The sequence below is a fragment of the Anser cygnoides genome, chromosome 6 (genome assembly GCF_040182565.1).
Source record: "Anser cygnoides isolate HZ-2024a breed goose chromosome 6, Taihu_goose_T2T_genome, whole genome shotgun sequence".
In the NCBI taxonomy this organism is placed as follows: Eukaryota; Metazoa; Chordata; class Aves; order Anseriformes; family Anatidae; genus Anser; species Anser cygnoides.
This window is the reverse complement of record NC_089878.1, coordinates 37,584,799-37,608,782: the sequence shown is the minus strand read 5'-3', so window position 1 is coordinate 37,608,782 and position 23,984 is coordinate 37,584,799. Positions and strand designations below refer to the sequence as shown.

General features: G+C 40.6%; 1 protein-coding gene across 3 annotated transcripts in view; it reads right to left on the bottom strand.

Moving 5' to 3' along the window:
* The window catches only part of KYNU (kynureninase), a 60,253-nt gene extending 36,495 nt beyond the window's left edge, over nt 1-23,758 (bottom strand). The window contains exons 1-4 of one of the 3 annotated variants that reach the window (XM_013189241.3): nt 23,500-23,758; nt 16,300-16,489; nt 11,056-11,176; nt 4,427-4,509 (exon numbers count right to left, since the gene is read on the bottom strand). In XM_013189241.3, the coding sequence (XP_013044695.1) occupies nt 4,427-4,509; nt 11,056-11,176; nt 16,300-16,468 (373 nt within the window). In that variant the 5' untranslated portion in view covers nt 16,469-16,489; nt 23,500-23,758. Of the gene's footprint in view, nt 1-4,426; nt 4,510-11,055; nt 11,177-16,299; nt 16,490-20,623; nt 20,722-21,302; nt 21,456-23,499 lie in introns of those variants that run through there. The other 2 variants (XM_013189242.3, XM_048062871.2) reach the window with 2 other exon arrangements.
* Nucleotides 23,759-23,984: the final 226 nt, after the last annotated feature.

The window sequence follows — 23,984 nt, the reverse complement described above, 5'->3', positions numbered from 1 at the left end:
GTAGCTTCACTGAGTTATGACTTCACCAGCAAGACATAACCACAGGCTGAACTCAATACAAGGAAATACAGCCCGAAAACTTGGAAATCTGTGAATATGAAGGGTTTCTTCATAAACCCTTGCCAGGCAGGCCTCAGCTTCTGCCACTGCAGGAAAAGCCAAGAACCACTCTGACTGAGGCATGCAGTGGCCCTTCTTTGTGTTGCTGAAATCTGAAAGTATTGGACAAAGATCTGTCAATTGCTGTCAGGGACTCTGGAGGACCTGTCCAGGGGACAAGTCAGGAAGGATGAAAAATGTCCTGAATAATTTCCCTCCTCCAGACACTCAGAACTTCATCAAATTTGTGGGAAGAAGGTGGTATAAGTGAACTTAGTTCTTCAGCAGGAAAAATAAGCTCTTCTCCTCACTTAAACTGCTCTCCTTTGCTTTTTCTTCCCTCTGATAGCATTGTATCTGCAGGCTCCATGCTGCTGGAAGGGGTCACCTTGTGGCTGTTCTATTGCAGATACAGAAGACAGCTAGAGAGTGATTGCAGCTCAAAAACAGTGTTATTTGCAGTCTTAATATTTCTATGGAACTCTTGAGGCTGAAAAAAAGGATAGCATCAAGAAATGGTATTGTTCTCATTTCTCCCTCTGCTCCTTCTGAAAAGCCTTCTGAAATCTGTAGCTTTCACAGCAAACTCTGCATGAGCAATCCTTTGCCTGCTGTACTGTTTCCATATAAAACAAATGGTTAATCTGTAGATCACTTTTGGCTGCATGCTAGCATCCCAAATTAAATATGACACTACATTTGTCATGTAAGTCTTGGTCTTCCGTAAATTATATATTTATTAAAAGCCTTCCATTATTGAATTTCATGCCCACAAAACAAACCTCATCCGTGTCATTGGAAAACTGTTATCCTTTATAACCTGCACTGTGTTTCAGAAAGCAACCTTTCCATGATCCAATTAACCTATTACAATATTCAAAGACCCAGCACACAGGAGACAATTATGTTTGCTTTCTTTATTTCCTAACTTTATACCGTATCTCCAAGACAGGCTAAAACCTGTATGTTCTGCTTGATAAATCTCCTCTTTAATAAAAGGAAGCAGCATTCGCAAAGTACAACTTCAGAGACAATTATGATTGTGTTAGGCAGACACTGCCATCCTTCTCCGTTCTGACTGCGGCAAGAGCCTGATCCATACCAGAATAAGTAAAAAGCATTTTGTAAAGTGATTCAAAAGAGAGCTAAGGGCCCCAATTCAGAAGACAGTTTGGTTATTTCAAATAAACCTTACCAAAGTCACTACAAATCTGCTCAGCACTCAGTCTTCCCTCAACAGAGACCTGTGCACACTGTAGAGCAGCACCCATGCAGTTAATCTCGTTCCATCAGAAGGTGATCCTGCCAAGGTTGTAATGTTCTAATAAAGTCTGGTAGGAGCAGCTGAGATTACCAGCACCACGTTATGCTGCTTGGTGTGAGCACGGAGAAAAGCTTTGGCCTCCACTGACCTTGATTCTGCATTTCACAACATATTTACTACTGTAACTTTCATTGAACAAGAAAATGTGACTGTATTTAATAAGCAAGGTGTTATAGCACTATAAACCATTAAACGGACAGATGTTTTACAGTCTTTAGCAGATTCCTGAATAAATCTCAAATAATTTTTGCTTACTGCTACTTAGAGTGAGAAGTGACAATTCTTCTTCCATAACATATTAAATATTGAATAAAACGAGTGTAAAATTCTGTTTATACTCTTACATTAAAGTCACCAAAAAGGGCAATTCAGAATTCACTGAAGTCATGCACGCTTGGTATCACACTTCGCTGGAATACACCTTGCTGGAGTACATAATAAATATCATTTTAGCAAAACATTTTCCTCACATTTATTCTTTTTATCTTTTCACTGTTATATAAATATTAATGCCACTTATTATAATGTATCTAATATTTGAGAAATATTAATTGGCTTCCCTTCTAAGGATATCGTCTGTAGATCATGAAAAAAGTTATAAAGGTACTATCTAAACTAAAACCTGCTGCTGTGTGTATCTGAAGACCAGATTTCAACCCAAAGAACATTTTATATTTTAATTAAACAAACCTGAGAAAAGCCTGGAGAACAAAATCCAAACTGATATTGACACATCCTTTATTGCTGAAGAAAACAGGACTATAAAAAGCTTTCCACTGAAGTATTTTAAAACTAAAATAGGTTAATTGGTAGGGTGACCTCAGTCATCATCATTCTCATAGAAATCTAAAATACATGTATCACACTTTGAAATGAAGAGAGTTGTCGTAAGTTCAGAGTAGTCTGATCCATTTGATAAAAAAGTGGCGTATGAGATTGGGGAAAGAACAATAGGGAGGCTGACAAGAAATTAGGTGAAGTTTGGTGAAGTTTAAGCAAAGCTCTCCTTTCCCTCTCCTCACAGCCAAAATATTTCTTTAGTTAAATAACATGCACTGAGCTGGCAGCCTCTGCAGGTCAAATGGTAAAGGGGAAAAGCCTGATTCTCTGCTTTCTGCAGTGACATTTAACCTGAAGTTGTAGCCAAATTGACAGAGGCACCAGGGGAGGTCAGCGCCCAGCCCACAGCATCACCCCGTGGGGCAGCAGGTTTCACCATCAGACCGGTGGCAGATATTTGCAGAACTGATGCCAAAAAAGGTGATAACAAGGGGTTCATAACTGCCCTCCAGTTAATTAAGTTCAAGGTTTCCAAGCCAAAAGCCCTTACTATTCATCAAGGTAGCTGTGTGACAAGTGACATTTTTCCACCTGCCCACAGCTCCCCAGTTCTACACCGCCAGAACAAAAACATCAACTTGCCAGAAAAGACTGACCAAATCAGAGAAAAATCAGCTAACCCCTAAATCAGCTGTGCCCACCGTTTTGACAGATTACCCTTATATTCTCACATTTTTATATTCTGTGATACATACGAGATACATGCACTGAGCTTGCCCTTGAACGTGGTGAAAGCAAAAAAAAAAAGCACTTTCTTCACCTCCTGAGGAGCACCAGGTATTACGGTAACAAGTTCCAAAACCAGAACCCAGGAAGACAGAAGAACAGATCTGCATTTCAGGTTCTATTTCATACTGCAAATAGGATTGCTCCACGCAGCACAGTGATGCTCAGTGTAGCCATGCTGATATTTATGTTATCTCAGTATTTATTTCACAGATAGGCCAAGTATAAGTGTTTTTCTGTACTTATGGTCCAATAATAATTTCCTATACTCTACTGGTTAGGAAGCTTCATGGAGAAGTCAGAAAGCTCGCACATGTTCCCTTCATTTGCTTTAGTGATTAAATTTATAAATAAGCCTGCTGTTAAACATTCTTTAATGTCTTTCCTGCTGTTCAGAATCTATTACCTTTTCTTGAAGGAGAAAACACACACCCTTCTCATTGAACACTTGTCTATAGCTGGAGGAGAAATTACACAAGACAATATCTAGCGTACAATAGGTCAACATAACTAATATTTTTCCTTACAGAAGGCATAAACGAACAAACGATAACATGGTTTATATGGTCAGTATTGACAGTTACCCTCAAGAGATAAATGGAAATATTGGCCAAATCTTACTAGAATCTACTAACCTAACCTTGACAACAGCTGTAAGGGTTGGGAAGAAAAAGGATCTGTGGAAGCCTATGCCAGCAACATTTCTCTTCCCCTTTTAATAGGGAGAAGTCTGAAGGAAATCCCAACGAAAGATTATTTCAGCAACTGCATACAGGTCAAAGCAAGAGGTGATGGAGGAAATTTGCATTCAAACTCAGGCAATTGCTTTTGTGGCTGGCAAACTCACCAGGAGAAGTCTCCAGGGCTACTTTTCAATCTCCAGAATAACCAGCTGCATTTACTGCCCACATCCTGCAGCACGCAGGCTCCTGGAGGAGTACAGGAGGGTAATGGGAACTTACAAATAGCAGGTCCTGCCCCAATTATCTGCTTCATTGACATAAGCAGTTCTCAAATATGAGGCTGGATTTAAGTGATGAAGAAACGAGGAAAAGCAGAAAATGTCTAGGTAGAAATCATTTTTCAAAAGGGAAAGTTCATTGGTTCACTTCCAGGAGAGAGGCTGAGAATCTGTAATGCCAAGTGCCCTTTAAAAGGGCTTCACATGTTAGACCAAGTGGTTTACGATGCTCCAAGAAACCCTTTGCTGCAATTAGTTTCTTGATATGCATATGCCCATATATTATTGCCTACATTTATCTCCTAAATCACTTACAGACTTAAAATGTTATGCCACATACTAGGCAGTCAGAAAAATTACTTAGACACAAAAAATACAAGGAATTAAGTTCTGCTTGCAAAGTATCAGGACTTTCCATCTTAAAATAAGTTTATTTCCATTTCTAGAGAAAGGTTTTTCTTGTAGTTCACACCTACCAACCAGATCAGCCATCAGGTCCACGATGCACTCATCTGCCAAAGCCCACGGGCGCTGACCATTGAAATGGCCATGAACACCTCTGAAAGAGAAGAGGCAAGAGATGAAAACAGATGTTGCTTCCTTGGGATCAGTCCTAAGAAATGTAATTGATTTGGATAGCCCACATTTGGAGGAGGAAGACTCATCTAAACTGAGCACATGGCTGTTATAGCAATTAAAATGTAGATATTTAGATAAACTAACAAATTAAGAACATTTACTGGTTTCCTACAGGTTTTCAATTACTGGAAAACTATTTTGACACCCAAATTCCCCCTAGAAATCCCTTAAAGTTACAGGAGATTTTCCCTGGCAGTGTCTGCATGGTGCAGGGAGCCCTGGAAGGGGGCAGGCAGGGACAGGGCATGGCCTTGCCCCATGTAGGACAGCACCCATGAACCCAGCTGCAATCACCCTAGAGTTGCACCTCCCGCATTTATTTCTAGTTGAACATCATCACTGCAGAGGATAGTAGGCTTCAACACTGCCTTCCTCCCAGACACATGTATTTCTTGTCCAACAGTTTGTCACCCAAATCTCCTGTCTGAGCTCACCCTTCTGCATATAGCAGCAGGTACTTCACATGCATTCAGGGAAGCACCTGTCCAAGCAGAGCTGTGCATTAATTTTTATTGCTTTCACTCTCCCTGACAAATTATTCTAGATCTGAGTGTGTTTAAACCTTTTTGTTTTAACAGAGTGCATTTTAAAACTTTATTTTGCAAACTGTTCCCATCTGTAGTGGATGATATTGACACCTTAGACATGAATGCACCACTACTCTGGAGAGACAGATGTGTACATTCAGTTCTGGATTAACTGCTCTGATTTTTATTTTTTGCTTCAAATGTGACAGAAGTAAACTTCTAAAGTAGCCACCATGCATACAAAAATAAAAAGTTGCAGAGTTTCTTAAACATACTGAAGGTAGAGTACAGATTTAAATGCAAATGAAGGCAGATTGAGAAAAGTAATAATGGTGCTAATCCAGGGGAACATCGCTCTGGGCTTCCATCTCACACCGGATGATTTTGATATTTGCTGAGCACCACAGGGTACCTTTAGAGTCAGAAATGCCAGGCTGCATGCGAACCAAGTTTAAAGCTGATTCAAAAAGGGACTAAGCTAGTGGGAAACTGGGTAGAAATTAAAGAGAGCCCTAGAAGCTGTTATGAGTGAAAGAAGGACAAGTAACAAACCTTTTAAAGAGGAAGAAGCCCACATACTCACTCAAAATAAGACTTCTGGCAGATTAAGACAGGAAAAAGGATGGCATGCAACGCTGACATGCTTTAACTTTCCCATGCTTTAGCCTATTCAGAAGATTTTATCCATTCAACTTTCCTGTGTCAGGCAGAATTTTGTTCTATATCCCACAAATAACCTGGGTGCCTTTACAGTCAGGCTCTGACTAACTTGTGCATAACTCACACCTCTTAGAGATAACAGCAGAAGAGCCACAGCCCTGAAGAAAATACAAACTGCTGCCAAAAGTGCAATTTGTTTTAACCATTTTATGATTATCCTTGTGAAACACTGTTTTTGGAATAGCTACTATTTAGGCCAATAGTAGAAGAGGAACACACGTACAACTGAACCTCTCGCAGCTAAAATACTGTCTTGCTATATTCAAGAAGTTTAATCCTCCACTGATGAAGAGGCCCACCTCAGTCCTTAATTTGGATAAGGTTACAGTACAGCAGCTGACTGCTCTTCTCAGTTTCAGAATTACTCTCCGATGAGATCTTGAGAGCAGAAAGCGGGCAGTATGAAATAGCACTCATTTACAAGAGCATTTCATAGACGAGGAGCAAAGGCTGGGTAGGGGGAGAAAATGCTCTTCCTAGCTTCTCCAATCAGGATGTGATGCTACTGCTTTCCCTGAAGACAGTGGTATGTGTTTCACAAACAGCAAGACATTTATTGCTAATTTCCCTTCTTATCCTTAACTGTAATATAGTGATTAGGGGACTTAGGGATAATGCAGACAGTAAAAGAAAAAAGATTTTTGGTGACTCCCAGCCCAAGGGGATCTGTTTTTTTCCTGAAAGAGGATAGCGAACATAATAAGATGGGAAAAAAAGAAGCCCTAACTACCTATGGGATTCTCTTTCATTAGCTTTCTCTGATTTTATAGCCATTAGTGTCCTCCTAATGGGAATTTACTGGTGAAAGCTGTCTCTACCAAAACACAAGACTAACAAAATTTCAGAATAAATTTCCAAGTTCTCATGAAAACAGATATGAGATTTCAAGCATGAGAATATTTTATTTTGAGAAGAAAACATGAAAAATTAAGTATAGTGAAAGAGGATAGAGACAGCATTAATTATTATTCATATTATTATTATGGCACATCTTACAGCTTGCCTCCCTCTTGATGGCCAATATAAATGCCAAGAGACAAAAATTATTGCAGCTAAAATGGTAGTTAAAGGCATATTCTTGGACCCTTTTTTTTATTTTAATCACATGAAACTCTGTAGCCTTTGCTGATGGCACAATACATCCTATTACACTTAGGTTGTAAAATTCTATGCTCTGCCTCAGAGAATTTATCTCTCTGTATATTATGCCACCCCTCTCTCAGCTCTGGTAGGCACTGGGGGTAATAATCTTTAAGGACAACTTCAGTGCTTCTGGCATTCCCCTCAGACATGAGGAGCTTACCTTTCATTTTGTTTCCACTGCACCCTAGATAGCGAGAGAGATTTAAGTCAAGGCCCTCAAATTAATGGATACAAAACATGGCCCATCAAATCATAAAGCATCATACAAACAGAACTATTTCTTGAACTACTGAGAGAATTTCTTATTCTGCAAATTAATTTTTAGTCAGTTACCATTTTATTTTCAATTTGGCAAGAAATCACAATGCCACATTTTATTTGCTGAGGCCTGGTTGATGTAAAGCTCACTAGGGGAACTAGAAACACATTTTCTCATATGATCCCAGGTTTCAAAGGAGGTAACAAAAGGGATTTAAATTAATTGCCAGCTTCAGGAATCTTCTGTGCTCATCCAAATCTTGTTCAAGTGGAAATTTCCTTCTTGCTCCTTTGCCAAAAGTGATGCAAGATATTTAAGGAGCCAACACAAACCCTTAACCTTCATGATGGTCTTAAGAAAAAAAGTAAAAGAAAGGAAGACATGTCCAAGGAACAAGAACTGTATGGAGCAGTAGATTGAAGGCAAAACTAAAAAAAACAAGGTATTAAAGCATACATTTACAGCTCTAACATGCAATCTGCTGAAAAGCACAAAGCAGAGGACTCCTGGAGAATGGCAGAAGTGGGTCTGCCTGAGCCCCACCAAGCTGCATTCCTGTTTGCAAGGCTGTTATATCCTGCAGGCACATAGAACCAAAGATACCTTCTGATGCATTGAAAACAGCCTTTTGCTACTGCAGGTGCTATATTGCAAAGCCCTCCTTAGGCTTGGATTTTTTTCTACTCTACTTGTATCGGAAGGTTGCTACCAGATTGCTTCAGTGCTTTGAAGTACATGTATTTAGGTTGTAGCCTGAATGCATTAATTCACAGTTTATATTTACTATACCAGCATATTAAATAACATGGTTCCTTTTCTCTCTCCTGTGTTTACCTCACGATACATTCGCAGAGAGCAGCTATTTTGCCCTTCAGTCTTCATTCTGCTCAACTAAACAAGGCTAATCCTCAGAACTTCCCCATCACAGGTTCTCCCCTCCCCGGTCACCGTTCCAGCCCTTCACAAGCACGTAGCTGTGCTGCAGCAGACAGCCTTCTGGTTTCCCAGTGCCACTTTAATGAGTTACTGCAGCGGGCAATGTCTCGCACTTCCGAGTATGTTTGCACGCAATAATGATTCTATAAAATACATTAATTGTGTAAACAATTCTGACAGAGAAAAGGGAAAACAAGACACTGCAAAGCATCTACTGGCCTTTATCCAACTAGGCAAGTAACCTGAACCTTGGTCTTTTAGATTTAAAAAAAAGACTGTTACTGACTTTAGGCTAAACAGAAAGGAGACAAATCATCTTTTTGCCCCTGTTCAAGAAATCTTGGATTTAGCAGAAATCAAAACAGGAAAAAGGATGAAGCCTCAAAGGCTCTTTTTAGATCTCCACTAAGAATGCCAGAGGCTTGAATCTGCAGCCTCTATACATTAACATAAAAGAGGAGACCAAGGAACATGCCAAGAAAGAATCCCAAAACAGAACAGGTACGCAGTAGTCAGATGTACAAGAAGAAAGCTATAACCCTCCATTTGAACTGTGTGTGTGAGGAAGACTGTGATGCTGCGAGAGGGAACACAACAAGAGGAAAAAAACACATGAAAAGGCCTCTTCCCCTGCAGGCCTTGCTCTAATGAGTTACAGCCATCGGCACCCAGAGCTGGAGCTATGAGCTTCCCTGCCCTTGCCGACAGCTCCCAGATAATCTTCCCTTTCACTCCTTCTATCAGCTTTAAGTGGTGAAAACAGCTTAAACTGACAATATAGTGGCTGTTTGAGACGAGTCCCATGACACGACAAACAAATTGGTTTATCGCATTTTCTAAGAGACAGAATCTATATCATTGCTGACTTGAAGGATGTGTCTAATTCATATGCCATTTCTTAGATACTCGCTACTTATTTATCCGAGCCACAGCCACTGAATTCCACGCTGCCAACATACAAGGCATTGAACAGGCTTCAGCTGGTAACACCTACCTTCTGCCCTTGGTGACCAGAATAAAAGCAACTATTTGTGTTCCAGCTACCTATTCCTCCACAGCCCCTGGCACCTGATCCTCTGTCCCTGCCCACACCAGCTTCTTTATACATAAATTGCTCTGTTCAGGTTTACCTTGACCTTACCCTGACTTTTTCGGTTGCTTTAGGTGCACCTGCAGCTAGCAGGGTTTTATAAATTTTATTTCATTTATTTTAAGCTTTGATATATTCCGTGTAATCTGTTGGGATTTGAGCTGTATTTTTGGCTAACAGCCTTCCCAGGTTTGCTCCCTCTCTTCTGATGGCTAGAAATCATGCTCAGCCATATTTCCCCCTTGGATACGACTACTGAAGGCACGTTTGGTCTTCTAGAGAAACATGCTGCTTACCCTTTTCTTTCAAGTTTTTTTTTTTTTTAAAATAATGGGGGATGGAATTATGCTTCACTGTAGCAAAGGCAAACATAAGAATGGAAGCAAACCAATAAAAAGGTACAGTGAGGGAGCTGAAATATGTTTGCACTCCCAGTGCATCACTAACAGATAAGACTTATCTGACTTTTAGCTTTTGAAAGAACTCAGCGGTTTCCCTGATAAAGTACGATAATCATACAGAAGTGGACAGGGTTGCAATTTTTTCAAATGACTAGAGAAACTGCAGTGCCGTGCTGAATGAATAACCAGAAGGAAAGTGTTTCCCAAAGTTCAAATTCACTCCCATTCATTCTCAACCTTCTTCTCACTTATAAGAAAATAAGCAATAAATAAGAAATAGTAAACCACTTTTATTAACCCACAGCATCTATATATTAACAAGTAAAACAGCAGCTACAAAGTTTTCACATTTACATCAGGCAGCCTCCATCTACAGCATTTCTCCTGGAGCACAGCTGCCCAGCGAACAGGATTAGCTTTTCCCCTTCTGCCTCCACATATTTCCTCTGCTTTCTCACCATGAAATCACATAGGTTCCACTCACATCCCATACCCTGTAATGTATTCATCTTTCCCAGCTCACTCACTCATCTGGGTGTTATTTTCCTTCCCTGCCTTCAGCTCCCTGGTTTCTAGTTATCTTTTTTCTTCTCCCTGATCCAGCTGCTCAGACAGGTGCTGATACCTCAAAGCACAGACTCTACATTTCAAAAAAAAGTATGTAAGAAAATGCAGACATACTGGGGGGGGAAAAGCTTCTACAAGTCCCTCATTTGAAGTGACAAAGTCCTTTTCCTATAAGGGACACTGCTGAAAGGTATCTCATCCTCCTGGCTCTCTTACTTCAGCTCTGCTTAGCAGAGCTTGTTGCAATCCACACTCAGCTCCTTGCAGAGATGCTCCTGATGAGACAGGGATGCTTCTTTCTAAATAAAGTGAACTTGTCAGGCATAAACTTGGTTGAAGAGGAGGTGGTAATCTGCCCGCAGCACCACTTGTGCTCCGTGCCATTTCAAGGGAAGCCGGCCCCACTGCAACACCCACAAAGTGAATCACAAGCGGTTAAAATATGAATTAGAAAAATCACAGGGCCAGAAACTGAATCATGTTCAGCAGCAAGCAGCACTAACCAAGTGAGTTTGTGCATCTTGTGTATAAACACACGCAGCAATTGAAGGGGATGGTTCAACTGCGCAAGCCCTCCAGAGGAGCCAAAGCAGAGCTGCCTGGTGCAGCACAGGTTATCAAAGCTGGAAGTTTCTTTGCTACTTTTACTGCTCATACCTTCAAAGTAGATTTAAATAGTGCTATGGAAACAGTGAACATGTTTTACTCCTGAGTCAGGATGGGTTTAACACTCTACTCGAGCCATTCTGAGGCAGACCCCATAATAAAACACAGCCCTTCTCTGAAGCATGGGTTGGCATTTCACACACTGCAGCACACTCACGTTCGAGCCCACTTGTCCAGTTCCTCATCCAGGTACGTTTTCACTCGTTTTGGCTGGAGCCCAAGAGAATTGCCAACGAAGTATATGCAGCTCTCCTCTCCGTTCACCAGGGTCAGGTCAGCTGTGGAGGGAAGCCACAGAAACATGGGTGGGCATGAGCACAGGAGGGAATGCACCCACCCAGAGCTGCCTGCTCCGGAGCACCCCAGGGTGCCGTGGGCCCCACGTGCAAACAGAGGGGCCACATCCTGACCTTCCCCACAGGACACCATCCAATTGACCTCATGCAAAGGGTCTAAGAAGGAATACAAATGTGCAAGCATTTATTTCTGCTGCACTTCTGCAATTTTTGGCCAAGTCCATCTATATCTATTTTGGAACTAATGTGAGTTCAGGCAGCATTAAATCCCCAGGTCTCTGGGGCTGCACGGGAAGCAGCCACTGGCACTGATTTTGTCAGGTTCATAACCAGTGGTAAGTGAAGAGGGAGCAGTTCCCTGACCAGACCATCCACTTTTCTTCCATCATCAATATATTCCTACTTCAGGTCGTGAAACTACTTGAATTGTGCATTTAATAAAAGCTAAGACTAGGTAAATCTGTGTCTTTCATGTAAGATCTACCTGCATGATTAAACTGCTATTTAGAAAAATGTAGTCATTGCACAGAATATTTTAAGGCAGTCTCAAAAGTTCTCGTCTTGTCAGCATATATTGTGGGCTGTACTTCATGTCATCATCTGAGGAGGAGGAAATCTATGTTGACAAATCCTTTCAATGATTAGGAGAAAAGCAAGGCGCTGGAAATTTATAAATAATAGCTCTAGTGAGGTTCTGAACAATCTAATTACCCCGTGTCATCATCTATCAATCCAAACACTGCCTTTTCCTATTATTTCTCATGTTTGAGAATCTTAGAGGGACAAATGATGGTGACCTTCTAGTAGTAGTAAGTAATTTATATTCATCTACACATGTACTTACAAAAACCTTAAAAGCTAACATTACATGTATTTTTGGTAAACATAGCTGATATATCTCAGATCAGATGAATGAATATCTTAATATACATGCTAGGATCAAAGAAGACTGCATTTCTGTCAGAAAAATGTTATGTTAGAGCTGCAGAAAAATAGATTAGATGCCTGAAAGAGGTGTCTTACTCTTTCACACGAACAATTACCAACATCATTGAACTTCACCAGAAACACATTTTTCAGAAGTATAGACAACTTAGGTAATTTCTTAATTAAAGCTTTAGAAGCTTTTAAAAAGCATAAGTCAGAGAGCAATTTCAGCCTAATCTGTATAACAGATACTATGTCTGTTTTTCATCCAGATTTTAATATGAATGAAAGCAGAGAGGTATAAATATTATTCATGCTCCTAAATTGGTTCTATTAACAGCTCTTTCCCTATCAAGAAATGCAACAATACTGTCTCATTGGGAATAGAGAGAAGGATCTTTGCTCAAGAATTCAGAGCTCTAAATCTCACTAACACTCTTTATATTCCAAGCAAGCACTAAATAAAGGTAAGGAATTATAAGTCAGCTTTTCTTGCACCACAATCCTCTCCAGATAATACCTCTTGGGTTACTGTTGAAGAAGGCCAGCACCATTTCTTTAACAAAATGTGTTTTTCTACTTTTACATCTGTTTGGATTTTTTTTTGGGGGGGGGGGCATACTATCAACTCTATACCAGGCTGTACTCTTTTCCTTTTCACAAAAGGCTGCTTATTTCGTCCTCTATAACATCATTAAAAGACTCATTCTGAACCACTGCTGCTTCTCAAACTATTCCTATTCTTTTTTCTTCTTACAGCATCTTCATCATTTCACACCTTCTCCTGACCAGCATTTCACTGCATTTGAAAAACCTCCACTGTCACTGTGCCTTTTTTTTTTTTTTTTTACAATCATGCATTCATATTAAGATTAGTTATCTTCCTCAATTTACCCTCATTTCTCATTAAATTGGCCATTTTTATTTCTGGTGGAGCTGTGGTTGACATACAAGATGAACAGTTTTCAAATAAAAACAAGCACAACTGATGAAATAAAGGCTGGCATACAGCAAACAGGAGATAATTACTGAAACATGTCCTTAAAGTATGTTGTCAGAAATATTCGGTCCAAAAAATGGACAATATACAGTGTTTTCATTAACCAGAAAGAACTTAATCTGCTTATACATTACCTGAATCCTATCCCCTACTGAAGGCTGAAAGATCACGTCTTCCACACCTTCCTATTCCCTTCCTACTCCCAAGTCCTCCAAACAAAGAGCCAGATTTACCCTATCTCTTCAGGGAAACACAGCTCAACGCTTGCACCCTGGGATATCTTTTTAGTCCCAAGAAACCCAAATGATACTCATTTCCTTTATAAAAGGACAGAACACAAGCCACAGCCTTAGTCATATTGGTGATTTGGCACCTGACTGCAATCCAGTCATCCCTACCTCCTTCCCCATGCAAGAAAAAGCATTAACAAGACTTTGTTATCATTTCTCTGAGCTAACCATGTGAATGTTTCACTAGATCACCCTCTGTCATCTTTTCCTATTTTCTCACCTGTGCCTTGTCCCTCAGGCTCACCCATAAAAGCACAAGGATTTGCCAGGGAGTTAGTCTGCTGGTTGTTTCTGCCTGATTAACGTAACAAACAGTATGGACAACTGTGACAGTTGATAAAATTAAACTCTTATAATGACTTTCTAAATACTTTTAATGTACATAATCTTGCACGTCTCCTATGGATGTTCTCATGTGACTGTTGTAAGGCTTAATTTTAAAGCCCCATTATAGCATTTTATGTAAATATATAAAGAATATTTGATGGCTAATCTCTGTAATGACACTTATCTTAAGCACGTTATCTAGGATCTGTTCCTGTGCTAAGATAAATGTCATGAGATCTCTCTCTACTCCATAGACACACAATGTAAATATATATATTTTCACACCCCTGCTGTTTTTCAGCAGGGAAGCTGTTCCTATTGACAGCTGAAATAATGAAAACAGACAAGGAAAAAAGAAGAGGAAAAACTGTCAATTTGGGAACCCAAGAATGATGGGTTCTCTATGATGTTCAGCTGGAATTACTCAATAGGCTGCTGATCTTCACTAGAACACATCTATGGTCTCGGGTCTATGTATTACAGTAACTGGGGTAAGAAATACAGTCTTTTGGTCTGAATATTATGGTAATTGAAAGACGATTATCATGGAGGTTGGAACGGATGCAGTAAACACTGTCATAAGGTATAAAACCTCTATGTACATCTCAGAAGAAAGATCTTTTAATTTGAAGCTGCTGAAACACTACACTGGTGAGTGAGCTTCCATAATCTTGAGACTCATGACATGTTGCAGTCAAGGACACGCTTCAGTTCGGATGTGTTTGTTGAACTGGACTGTAGCAGAGCAGCCAGAACACACATAGCAGCATGAGGACCGCTCAGACTGCCTTCTAGCATTTTCCAGCTCGGGTGGGACATAACGTCCTGTTCCTACACTGCACTGGAGACCACACTCCGGCAGCACTGTGGCAGCTGAAGTGGTACGAGTACAGAATAATCACACCTAAACTTAGGGGGGAGTTTGGGAAACCCTCTTAATCCGACTGGTAAAAACCACATCTTGGCAGACAGGCTGAGAGCACCTACTTCATGCAGGGGAAGCATCTAGTTTAAATATTTGTGAAGTGCCCAGCTCTGCTCTGAATAATATAAATAGCAAAACTCAATGATTTAAACATGGAGAAAGATAAGCCAATACCACCAGTACATAGACAACTATGATTTATCACCTCCCTATCCTAAGGACACGAGCAGACTGCATTCCCAGTGTTCATTATTGCCTTCAGCATCTCCATGCAAGGCAAAGATACTTTCAGAAAACGTCCAGGAATTCAGGCAATTGACACTTTTCTGTCACAGATCTTTTCCAAAATAACTTGGTGAGTGGAACTGTAATTTCTCAAGTTCCATCAGCACTGTCCCTTTTCAGAAAAAGAAAAAAAAACTAAACAATTTTACCTGGTTCTACTAGGAAAAGAAAATATTTTGCAAGAAAGATATATGCTATTTCTCATTTTTTTGATAGAAGCTTTCTGCCAAGGTGGAAAAGGAGCAATTATGCCTATGCATGTTTACCACCTAAGGAAATATGTCATTTCTACAGGCACAGTTTTGTTCCCCATGTGTTCAATATGTGAGCTGAAAATAAACCTGGATGGTACTTGAGAAGCAGAGCTGAGCCCAGGATCACAACACCTTTGGAGGTAGATGCTTCCACCAGGTTTCCCTGGTTTGGGCCAGACACAGCAGCAACAAGAGCAGTGGGTACAAAAGCCATCAGCAACATCTCCCAGCACAGCACCAGGACACACAAACATGGAAATGTTTTGTATTTTTCTGTGCTAGGACTACTGATATGAAGCAAAAGCTTCCCTCTTGGCCTGCCCCTGCTGCTCAGCTCCCTGCACAGCAGGTCCTCTCTGTTACCTGATCAAAGGTGTCCCTGCTCCCACACCCAGGCTCCTCAGAACAACCTACACACCAGGAATGAGTCAGAAAAATGTAGGGGATATTTCGCATGGCTACATTGAAGCATGTAGAGTTATCTATTTGTAGGCAACGCATGAGGAAAGTCGGAAAGCGATCTTCAAATAAAGGTTTCATTATGAATTATTTGCTCAGATCAATTATTTGTTCTAAGGCACAGTCTTCCATTTGGCCTCAGGAAGAAAATAATCTCAACTACCAGCAATAAGGCATAAATGTTAATATAATATATGTACCGTCTCTTTCATTAACTAAAATAATTGTAACTAGATAGATAATACCAAACTATATTATAGTTCAGCACAGTTGCTTCCTTGGTATAAGCTGTAAGCGACATTGCCGTTTCAAACCATTAGATAGAAATGCTTCTGCCTATAATTTTCAATCAGTCACTATATTGTTCAAAGCAGCTGACTGACAGCATAAGCACCATGCAAGTACTGTATCCTCACATTTTATTCAGGAAGGGAATGAGAGCATAAAGCTTTTGGTACTAGAATAAGTTGATGGATTGATTTAGTAACACCAGGGACATACTGTGCTCAGATATGACTGCAATTGCTCAATTATCTCATAAGTGACAATGATTTCCAATGATTTGTGATAAACATATGCAGAAGATGAGAACCTCTCCCCCTCCCCCCACACCATCCCGCTGTAATTATAATTCTCACTTGGAGGCAGATCCTTGACTTTTGGGATGCAGAAGCATTCACGAAGATGCTTTAACTCATCTTCTTCATCTAAGTGAAAAGCCAGTTTCTTGTCTGCTGGACTGCATCCTAGCCGCGAGGCAGTTTGTTCTAAAATGGTTGCTGGTAGCACAGGGGAAGATGGATCCATTTTCAGGTCATTCAATTTCACCTTAAAATGAAAAGTGCCACAGTTTGACTTCTACAGTATGCATATTCACGAGTGGCTGATAAGCAGTCGCTAAAGCTGCATCACTCAAGACCCCCCATTTTCTTGATTTAAAGTTTTTATCAAGTATTCGAATAGAACATTAAAATATTTGAATAGAACAGTAAAACTGATCAATTCAAGTAAATACATAGCAGCATATTGCTGTAACCAAAGTTACCGTCCCATCCCCCCCACCCCCCCAATATATTGCTGTTCCCTTTTGGAGCCATATCAGCAGCCTCACAGTTCTCCCGCCAGACCACCAAACACCAAGGCATCATTCACCATTTCAGGTTCTCAAAGCCAGAGGCAGCACTGGTTCTGCAGTCTGCGCTCCTAAAGCTAGCAGGTGCACTACTACACTGAAAGTTGCTTCCAGCCTCTTTCAGCTTTTCTTCCTTACCAAATAGTACGGGGTATTTGTGCTCACATATGGGGGTAGAGCAGGGAGGATACAGATGGCAAAGGCATCCTTAGAAACGCAGCTTTCAAGACCAGGATCTTAAAATATTTTAAGTCTAGCCACACCAAGTAACCTGGGCTTTTAGCTCCTTCATCCCCAGAAAGGGGGAAAGCCCAAGTCAAGCTACAAGTACAAATTCTACTTGCTAAAAGAATACCCCCAAAATAACTTCAAAGTTTACAAGCTCATTAATCCTTGTAAGAAACTTAGTTCTGTGAGTATAATGCTCAGAGATTGTGTTAAAGACAGCATTTGTGCATTGGCTAGACAGATCTATTGGCATAGAAAACAAAGCACGTACCCTGCACTTCAGGGCCAAGCTTTGCCAGTGCTGTCTGCCACATTCTGTTACAGAAGGCAGCCAGGAGGCTTGTTGAGGTGCTTGGAGCCTTCCCCAACTTAGGGAACTCTGCATTTAGACCACACAATAGTCAACAATTTTTCAACATCCCCAACAGTTTTGGGGGCAACAGAAAAACTCTAGGGGAATAGGCAGAAATAGTAGAGAGAAGTACACAATATGTGACACAAGGCCACCAGAAAATACAGGTTTTCAAAAAGAGTGAGGGGGGAAAAGCAAAATCCTAAGTACATCTCTTCTACAAGTATCAGCTCTTTCCTTAAAGCTAATAGTATATTACATAGAGATATCCAGAAACAAGCTGTTGAGAGAACAGATAGTTGTATGGGTTGTAGCCAGCTGAGTATTGCATTCATTAACACAACCTAGCTTTTTTTTTGTGTGGAAAAAGGGTTCTAAAGTCAGTGAAATGGTACATTCTAAGTTATAGATATCATGAAAAAAATCTCTTATGATCCATTTCTCTATTTTTTTCAGTACAAATACCTAATTATAAATTTTTAGGTTTTTAATTTTTTTAATCAAGTTTTTATGCCAGCCCCTGAAGACTATACAGAAGAGCTTCATCACCACATACAGGAAGGATAACAGTTGGTATTTCAATATAACCCCCTAAATAGAACAGTCTCATTAGCGCCAATTAATCCAAACCTCTTTATCCAAATGGCCAGCATGATGCTGGTTACCTGGTTTAATTTGCTATCATTTAATTTTTATGCTCAGAACATTTTCTTTCCCCCCCCCTCCAGGCTGGGTATCTTACTCAAGAACGTCTCTGCACCCCCCTCACCCCCCAAACCCAGGGTAAAAAAGTGCCAGCAGCTTTCATTTTGCTAACATTCACCTTCTCCTGGAAGGTTTTGTAGATGCATTATTTTTGTACTGTCTCCATATGGGTTGAAACATGGTATAATTGTGTAAAATTATAAATTTTAAGAAGCTATGGGCTTTGCCAGTAAACTAGGGCTTATTTTCAGGCAATACTAGAATGAGAACTTGGAAAGTAAAGCTCTTTTTTGTTTCCAAAAGCTTATTTCTTTTATCTACAACACTATCACAGGTGTCCTAATCCCACAGCCATTATCAAAGCCCGTCCAGTACACACTCACATAATCAAGATATAGTTCTCTTGTCTAATGAATATTTAATTATGGAGGAAAATCCTTGGAGAAAGGGCTGGAAATCAGGTTTTCCTGACTGTCTCATTCCAGATAAAATGACCACGCAGTAGGGTGTAGTCTTCCCTACAGTCAGGCTCCTTCCTTCCCTCTCACATTAATGCCTGAGTTTAATGTGCCCCAGGGACATAGCTCCTGAACTGAGGGAACAGGTCTTTTAATTTCTCTAAACAGATGACTCAGTTGAGGCTCTCCTCTGAGCACAGCAGCATTAGGTAGCCTTGGCAGGGAGCTGAGTGTCACTGAGAGGTCCACGTGGCACATCACCATCGCCTATGTCCTCTTGTGGACACGGCCTAAAAGTAAGGCCTGGGAGCTTCCAGCAGCTAGGCCCTGGGGCCCACACAGGCAATGTCAGTCAATTCCCTCGCCATGTATGACCAGCAGATGGATGATAAGGGTGCTTGAAGGACAGTTTGGTTTTCCAGATCAGCTCCCTCTCATCTGGGCTGCAGGTTCTTCATTTTTACGTCATGTTAAGACAGGGCAGCATCCTACCATTTGTCTCTCTCATCCCCATTTCTCAGTAAGGACACACAGTTATTACAGTGGATTAATGGCTATCATATTCCAGGTCACCCACTGACCCGAATGGAAAGCATAGATGGGTTGTTTCCATTTGAGGCCTGACCCAAAACTGACTGAAGTCAATAGGTGTCTCTTTATTACAAAAAAAATTTCTGAATCAGGCTTCTGGTTGCCTGTCACTGCTGTAGTTCACTGCATCTGATCAATGAGTTTTGTTTATTATGATTCTTACTTATATTAAATTTTGACAGCAAGTATAATATTAAATACAAAAACCTAGAGACTAAAAATGATTAAGTGCTCAGAGGTACCTGATTTAATACAAGCATTATGAAATAAGATAAAACTACTAAAATAAAATCAATCAAAATCCTATTGAGGAATGAAATCCCTGAGATCAAATTCTGAGAACAGAATAAGAAAGCACTTTTGTCCTTCAAATGGGAATTATGCTTCATAGAAGAAAACTCAGATTATTTTTTTTTTTGATGGCTGGCTTTATGACATTTTCTAATTGCTGGAGAATAGAGCCCCATGTAGTTATTTCACAATAATTCATGATTTATTTTCTACATGCAGATAACATTTATACAAGTACAATACAGCTTCATTACATCCAATTATCTTAATTTGACTGAAAACTATATTCTGTATCCTCTTCAAATTAAAATTCAAACCCCTTAATGCAAACTGAACTTCCCACTTAGATAAACATGGTTCCGTATGAAGATATTTTCATACAGCTTGCAGTAAAAGTAAACAATGCCAAGAAAAACACCTTGCCTCCACCACCTTTCTCTGGAATAAAGGCATTCAGGCATCTTCCTCCTTTCCTAGAAATTTCCTGGCAGTTTCATCTTAATAGATACAGATGATATGAAGTCAGCATTTTTCCCCCTTTCTGTTGACTGTTCTTTTGATACTGTTTTCCCTACCACAGGATTTAAGTCTCCTACTATCTGTTTTCCTTTTTGTTCCCCACATGTTCCTGAAGGTCTCCTCTCATTTGTTTCCTATTCCTGCCCCCAAGGCACTCCCTATCTCATTCCTTAGCAGTCTCCCCACCTCTTAGTATGTGCTATAATTCAATGTAAAAAAAAGTGACTGTTGGCAATATTTAATTTTCAAAAAAGAGCATACATAGTGAAAATTAAGAAAACATTCATTATTACATATTGTATCAGCACAGATATCAGCATATTTCATCTATTTTTTGAAGCCACAGAAGACAACGGATAAACCATAAAAGACAATGGATAAAAAAGTCAAACAAATGAAGTGAATAACTGGGTGACTACTTCTGTTTTGTCCTTTATGCATAATTTACCAACTAAATAGAAAAAAGTGTGAGTATTAACAAGCCATCTTATCAGACTTACACAAGAATGCCCATTAGGCTTAAGAATAATATCTTATTTTTAGATTCATTACAATATTTTTAGTTACTCTCTGCCTATAATTGTATTTTGATGCTTTCATTAAAAGAATGTAAAAAGTCCCCTTGCCCCCTTTAAGCATTCTCTTCAAGCATTCCAGGATATTTTTATTATTATTTTTTTACTCACAGTCTTTCTACCCAACACACTGCTGACAGGGGCATACAATGAATCCCTACTTAAAAGCTGTATCAAATCCTCAAAGAAAGTTTATCATGAAAATAGCAGGGCCTGCACTTTCTGCCCTCCAATAGGCATTCACGAGGTTGCTAAACAAGGCTCAGCCCACAGACCTTTGACATTTTCAGGTGACCGTACAAATGAACTCTTCGGAAAATTGGAGCCGTGCACATACGTGAGCACAAAAGTTTGCCATATCGGTCCACACTGTTAAAATACACCCACTGAAAGCACCAATAGCATTGTGGACTGAAGCTGTTTTAAACACAAACAAAGAAAACCTAGAGCTGTGGGCGGTGCATAAGGGATGATCCTCCCTCTCATCTTTACACAAAGCGAACTGCTTTTGTGAATACAGAATTGCAGAAGGAAGTTCCTGAGAAACACAGCGCAGAGCAACACACATTCTGGATTACTTCAGGTTAAATACACTTCGATAGATTTGTTTAAATTACAGAACTGTAGAGCAAAAAATGTAAATGCTCATAGCAACAACAGACACACAGCAGCAAACACAACTGTATAATTAAATAAGTTACACAGAAGAGTGTCACAGCTGCAGCAAGGGAATGTGACAGAGGAATTATAATAAACTCAGTTACTTAGAGCAATCTAGGCACATATTCACCTTAACATCCAGAAGTGATTCAGTGTTACTGCTTGTATATTTTACATATAAAACTCATCTTTTCCCCTCCACATCGGAGTCACGTTACCCTGTGGTTGGCAGCCGCTCGTGTGAGAGGATGAGGAAACCCTTGCGCAAATGCTGGGCTTTGCATTAAGGAGCAATGACCATCACGTGCCAGACTCTGCCAGACTCTGACCCCAGCAGGGACTGAACACATGACCTCCAAGAGTTAACTGAAAACCAGGTAGGGGTGGGGATTTATAATTTCCCACCCCCCCCCCCTTTGTCACCATAGCAAAGTTAAAAAACTGATCTTTATCTTTCTCACATACAGGAACAAGAACGGAGCCACAAACAATTATAGCAGAAGTGGTTTTAAACGAAGCTCTTTTGCTTTATTGAAGGAACAGATCACAGCATAACAGCCAGAACTCAGCAAAATGAGCAAGCACATGACAGTGGGAGCAATGGGCATTTACATGGTGTGGATTTGTCAGCGTGGGAAATGGAAGAATTAGAGGTGAAATTAGAGATGAGTAGCTTATATCCATCTTTGATCTCCTATAAAAATAATCTCAAACTACCCAGACATTCCTATGTTAGCTCAATCACCACTCCTTGCACTTGAGCTGTACCCATCCTTATACATAACAAGAGCATAGTCACCTGGAACTAGCAAACTTTTTTTTTTTTGTCTTATTCCGCCTCTGAAGTTCTCAAAAAAATCAACAGCAAGGATAGATAAAGGGGGCAAAGAAGTCAGTTGTATCTCAAAATTACATTGTTAGTTTACAACTCCAGTCTCATGTTCTGTGCACATAAGCCTGCACTAACGCTGGTTTATTATCTGGATTTCCATTTGCAGTACACACCCCACTACTTGACACAACTGGACAAAAACTTCTCATCTTTTCCAGGAAAAAAAAAAGGCACTTATTATTGGCCCCAGATAAAGCTAGCCTCAATCCATCATTTCTTGCAGTATCCTTACTCTGTTTTTCACTGTCACATGAAATTCTGGACTTGCTACTACCTGTAGTCCACCAGCAAGGACTGGACTGCTGCTCAAGAAGCTTTGTACCACCAGGAATTTGGCTGAAGAGAGAAACAGGATGTAGGGGCACTTCAGCTACTGAGGCAAGAGGAATCCAATATCATACTCACCCCTAAAGCATATTTGTGTCTTGTTTTGTTGGCCATTTAGGTGAAACTAAGGTAAAACACAATCTAACTTTTCAGCACACCCTTGGAAATAAAACAGAGTGCAAACTTCCCCATCGCATTTTCCTTTGAAAAATATCTTGATTTTTACCCTTGATTGTCAGTAGCAGCAGAAAAACAGCTGTGCTGGCAGAGGCTTACTATGTTTTTGTGGACTTTCATGATGGGAGGAATATTGATCCCTTCTTCCCAGCTGTTCCTCTCTACTCTTCAAAAACACAGACAAAAACCTTTGCCCTTTAATTCAAGGCTCAAAGAAATTAGTTAACCTGTCACCTTGTATTTTTGTTTTATGAAGTTTCAGAACTAACATAATGGTCTGTCCTCCCATGCACCCACTCCCCTGGAGCAGTGACAGGTGGAGAAGAAACCACCACAAGCCAGAGCAAGAGCAACGTACACAGGAATGAGGCCACACAAGGTGGCAGGAGTCTCAGAGTGTGCTAGGAGAGAAAGCAGATGTCGTCGGGGAGGGCAGCCCCAACACCAGCCTCTCAAAATGGCTATTGGGCAAGCAATGGGAGGGCAGTAACATTTGACGCCTGCATTAAATTCATTTGTTACCCTGGCAAAACTTAAAGTTTCTTCTCAAGACACAGGACCATAAATAAAGCAAGGGTGTCCTGAAGCTCACCCATGCCATGCCAGATGGGCAGCCATGACACTTTGCCCATCAGGTCAGGAAGGCTCATGGTGGTGGTGCTAGGCCACAGCACTCCTGCTGCCAAGACGATAAAACAACCCAATAAAGGATCCCCTTTAACAGAAGAAAGCAGGTCTTACAAGGTGACCTGGGAGGCCCATGAGCACGAAACACCACAATTTCTACAGCCAGAACAGGAGCAAGAAGGCAAGGCTGTGCCCGAGGAGCCCACGCTGCACTGCTCAGCACACAGCTGCTGAGAAAAACTGTCTGCCATCATGAAACCAGCTCCAAAGCTATTTTTTCAAGCATGCCATCTGCCCATCTTACCTTAGGATGGCATGATACATCCCACCTCAGGCCTAACAGCAACAACCTGGTAAACAACAGCGTAAAACCTTCAGTCTCCTGTGCGCTGAGCTTGGTTCACCAGCTCTCTGACCACTTCTGCTTTCTCTCCACCCCATCAACACTCCTGCTCTGCCTGAAAAGCTTGTGCTTCAGCTCAGGCCACATTTAAAGCCTGCTTGATCAGGATGGCCTACACCTGCTCTCACTTGCTATTTTCTCCTCCCTCCGAGGCCCCAAAGGTTTGTATTTCCCTTCTGTAAGTGACCCACAGTGAACACATTCATTTGGCCTATTGGCAGCAGTTGTGTGACGTTGATTTTGCATCTGGTTAAGTCTGAAAAAAGTTCTCCCTGTCCATTGAAGTTCAACTTACAGAGAGTTGACTGTCTGTAAGAGTGTTCTGTTTTGTTTTGTTTTGTTTTGTTTTTCTGATTGTAAGTTGTTTGCTGCATTTTGGGTGGCCA